Below are 3,675 nucleotides of genomic sequence, written 5' to 3' on the forward strand. Positions count from 1 at the left end.
GAAACTACACCTGGACCATAGAAACTACACCTGAACTATGGAAACTACACCTGGACTAAAGGTTTCTTCCTCATGAGGGAGTTTTTCTTTCCACTGTCGCCTTCATGCTTGTTCAAGATGAGAGTTCAGTGATGGAGTTAAACTCAGAGCTGCTCTTCAGATAAATAATGTTAAATTATTATTTTATATTTAAAAGTTTCTGTTCAGTGCCTGAGACGATTCTGTTGTGACTTGGAGCTGAAGAAATAAACTGAACTGAATTGGACCATAGAGATTGGGACCAAGTTTTAAATGGGTTCATGTGTTTTCAGATGATGACACTAACATTCTGTGAAAATATTAAATGTTTGTGTTTACACTGTAACTAAAATCTAAGGTTTGCTGAAGTTTAACTTTGTTTTTTCTAGTTATTGCAAAAGTGCAATGTTTCAGTAGTGATGTCACTAAAAAGAAAACTGTCATGAGTTCAAACTGAGGAGACGTCACGTGTTGTCCCTCTGGACCTGATGATTGTCAGAAACTCTTGGGCCACACTGCTGCTTTGTATCATCCGTACGTTGTAAACCCGAACACTACATCTGTTCTCTTTCTTTTCCGCCCTGTCGTCATCAGAAAGCTTCATTAGGTGTCGTGACAGGGTGTCCAGGAGATCAGCAGCCACTCATCACGGCCCACGCCTCGTAAGAACAAAAGAACAGGACTCCATCTTATGGCTTTGAAAGAAAAACAGGAAAGTAATATAAAATATGTCACTCTATGCATTCTATACAGAAATTAGCAAGCTAAGTTTTCAAAGGCACAAATTGTTGTTAACGACTCCAAATTACCTCGGGGATTTGAAATTAGTGCCGCCTGAGGCCCATTTTCGTTCTCCAACATTTCTAATGGATTCATTTCTGAGGAGACGATAACAATGCCGGACCCATTACAGGCGATGGGTGGGTAATTTCTGCCCCCCACAAAACAAACCAACAACAACCCACGGCTCTTTAGCTCTCTCGAGTTAGAAAAATAAAGACGAGAAAAGACGAGGATCCGACAGAAGTGAAGAGGAGAAAGTGGTGCGATGGAGAAGATGTAAACATGATCATTAGTGATTCTGTTGTTATCAGGCTCCATCACTTCCACTAAAACACAGCAGCATATGTTTGATGCATTACATTTATTATTCAGGCGCAGAGCGGCCGTTTATCTACATCTACTAAATGTATGCACATTCTGAGGGAAGGAACAGCTGCTGTTCATGTCTACATGAAGATAAACAAAAACATCTGGATTTTCAGGACCTTCAAACACTTACAGGATCTGCTGGCGCTTGTGTTGGGGATGATGCTCAGCTACTACCACACCAGGTCACACAGTAGATCTGTTTCTGATCTGCTCTTTGTGTTTGTGTTGCATCGTGAATGTTTTTCCTGGACTGTACTTGAACAGGGAATGAAGCAAACCTAAATGTTTTTGGTGCAAGATATTCAAGTGGGGAGGAGCTACACTGGAGAAGAACAGAGGGAGGTTTGAGAGAGGAGTGAAGGAAGCCATCTTTGTGAAGAGTACCTGTCCATCATTAAACAGGGGCGGAGCCTCCGGGTTCAACTGTCCCCCTCTTACAATGCTGTTATTGCTACTATCACTCAACCCCCTGTGAGTAGTAAACAGCCATGAGGTGCTAATGATCAGTCGTTAGTCTGATGGTCCTCCATCACGTGAACAGCTGGTTCTGGACGTCAACAACAAACTGGCTGATCCACCATGAGAAGGTGCTATTTATAAGACTGACTTTGTTGCAGCTCCTCAGACTGAAGAAGTCCTTTGGATAAAAGACGAAACGTTTCAACAAGAAGAATCCGTCCAGAGGACCTGAGAGATGGATCCTGGAGAAAGGAGGGAGACATTTTATCCACCACCAGGAGCAATGGAAGATGATCCAAGGGGTGGCCAATGGTGGCCTTGGCCCCCATAAATTAATATTGGCCACCACAATCATTTGAGAAAACTTTAAGCAAAATAAAAACTAGAAAACAGTTTCCTCAAATAATAGGGGTGGTCACTTACATACATATATGGTGGTGGCTATCTTGGATTTTGACACAGTAACCTAGTTTTCAAAGGAGACCGTAGTTGCGCCTACATGCAGCCACACAACAAAATGTTAGTATCTCACTCAAGCCGTCATGATCACAAACACATGGAGGGTATTTTAATTCTCCCACTTGGCTCTGCAACGGTGGACAAAAAGTTGTAGAAGTACATAATTACTGACCGAGGTCCATTAAAACGTTCACTGGTTCATTAATATATTTTGCTAACAGACAATCACAGACACAAGTGGTTACATGATTGCCCATGAATGGTGGGTGATAATTATTATAATGTTGGTAGCAATCAGCTCCGCCAGCTGAAGAGTTCTCGAGTTGTTGGGTCAGAAGCAGATTTTATCACAACAAAACCACTTTAAAAATGATCAGCTAATTCTTCCCTCGCTCGTGTGCGTGACTCGTCTGCGACTCCCTGATGAACCCTTCAGAGTCCTCAGACCTCAGTTTGAGAACCACTGGAGCTAAATCCAGGCCTATTAAAAGTTGGAGACATTAGCTGTCGGCTGCAGTCATCCCAGAGGTCGTCCGGCGCCTGATTAAAAACAGACACTCGCTGAAGAAACGTGGGCCAGAGCGTAATGTCTTCTGACGCGCTCGGTCTCTGCTGTCAACTCAAGAGGACGGCGAGAACACGAATCCAGATTTCTTTTCCCGTCTTTTGTCAGAGGACAACAAATTGCCGGGTGGACACATCAGGAGTGAATGAGATGAAAACAGTGAGGACAGATGGGAGAACATACGGGGGAGGTCTGAAGGACCCGGACGCTGTCGACAAGTTTCTGGGGGAAAGAGGAAATAACATTTCAATCTCTATCAGCTCGGATCTGTGGGTGGGGTGGGGTGGGGGAAACTTGCTTTGAGAAATGTCCCTGGGAGAGGACAGAGAGGCATGGATGGAGGTGGAAGATAGAGATGGAGATTGGGATAAGGCGGAAGCCTTGAGGGGAAAATGAATCGAGCGTGTTCGTAATGAGAGCGAGCAGCTGATAAGACAAACATCCACCTGCACGTCACCAACTCTCACTGCAGCTTCATCTTCCTCCTGCAAACACATTTCAGCTGCCTGATGGAATAAGACCAGGTGAGATGAGACGTCCGGCCCAGTACGTTCACAGGATGAGACGTCCGGCCCAGTACGTTCACAGGATGAGACGTCCGGCTCAGTACGTGCACAGGATGAGACGTCCGGCCCAGTACGTTCACATGATGAGACGTCCGGCCCAGTACGTTCACAGGATGAGACGTCTGGCCCAGTACGTTCACAGGAAACCTCAAACTGGGTTTCCAGAGCCTGTAATAGGATCTAAAGTGACAAGAACCAGTTACCACAGCTCCCAGTACCATCGTCGTATTCTTCTTTCAGTTTTTCCCTCTTCAGGTCTCCACAGCCTCTCCTCCATCTCACTCTGTCCTCTGTGTCCTTTGTCCTCACTCAAACTCCCTCCATGTCCTCTCTAACTACATCCATGTGTCTCCTCTTTGTCTTTTTCCTGCAGCTGCATTTCTAACATCCTTCTACCAATATACCAACTGTCCCTCCTCTGGACATGTCCAAACCACAGTCCCTCCTCTGGACATG

The 3,675-nt window shown here is 45.0% G+C and overlaps 1 protein-coding gene across 1 annotated transcript in view; it reads right to left on the reverse strand.

Moving 5' to 3' along the window:
- Positions 1–3,675, reverse strand: part of LOC119423574 (glutamate receptor ionotropic, delta-1) — a 458,437-nt gene that overhangs the window by 49,247 nt on the left and 405,515 nt on the right. The window contains exon 9 of the mRNA XM_037690973.1: positions 487–497. Coding sequence (XP_037546901.1) covers positions 487–497 — 11 coding nt within the window. The remainder of the gene's footprint in view (positions 1–486; positions 498–3,675) is intronic.

The sequence above is a fragment of the Nematolebias whitei genome, chromosome 17 (assembly GCF_014905685.2).
Source record: "Nematolebias whitei isolate Nwh7 chromosome 17, NemWhi1, whole genome shotgun sequence".
In the NCBI taxonomy this organism is placed as follows: domain Eukaryota; kingdom Metazoa; phylum Chordata; class Actinopteri; order Cyprinodontiformes; family Rivulidae; genus Nematolebias; species Nematolebias whitei.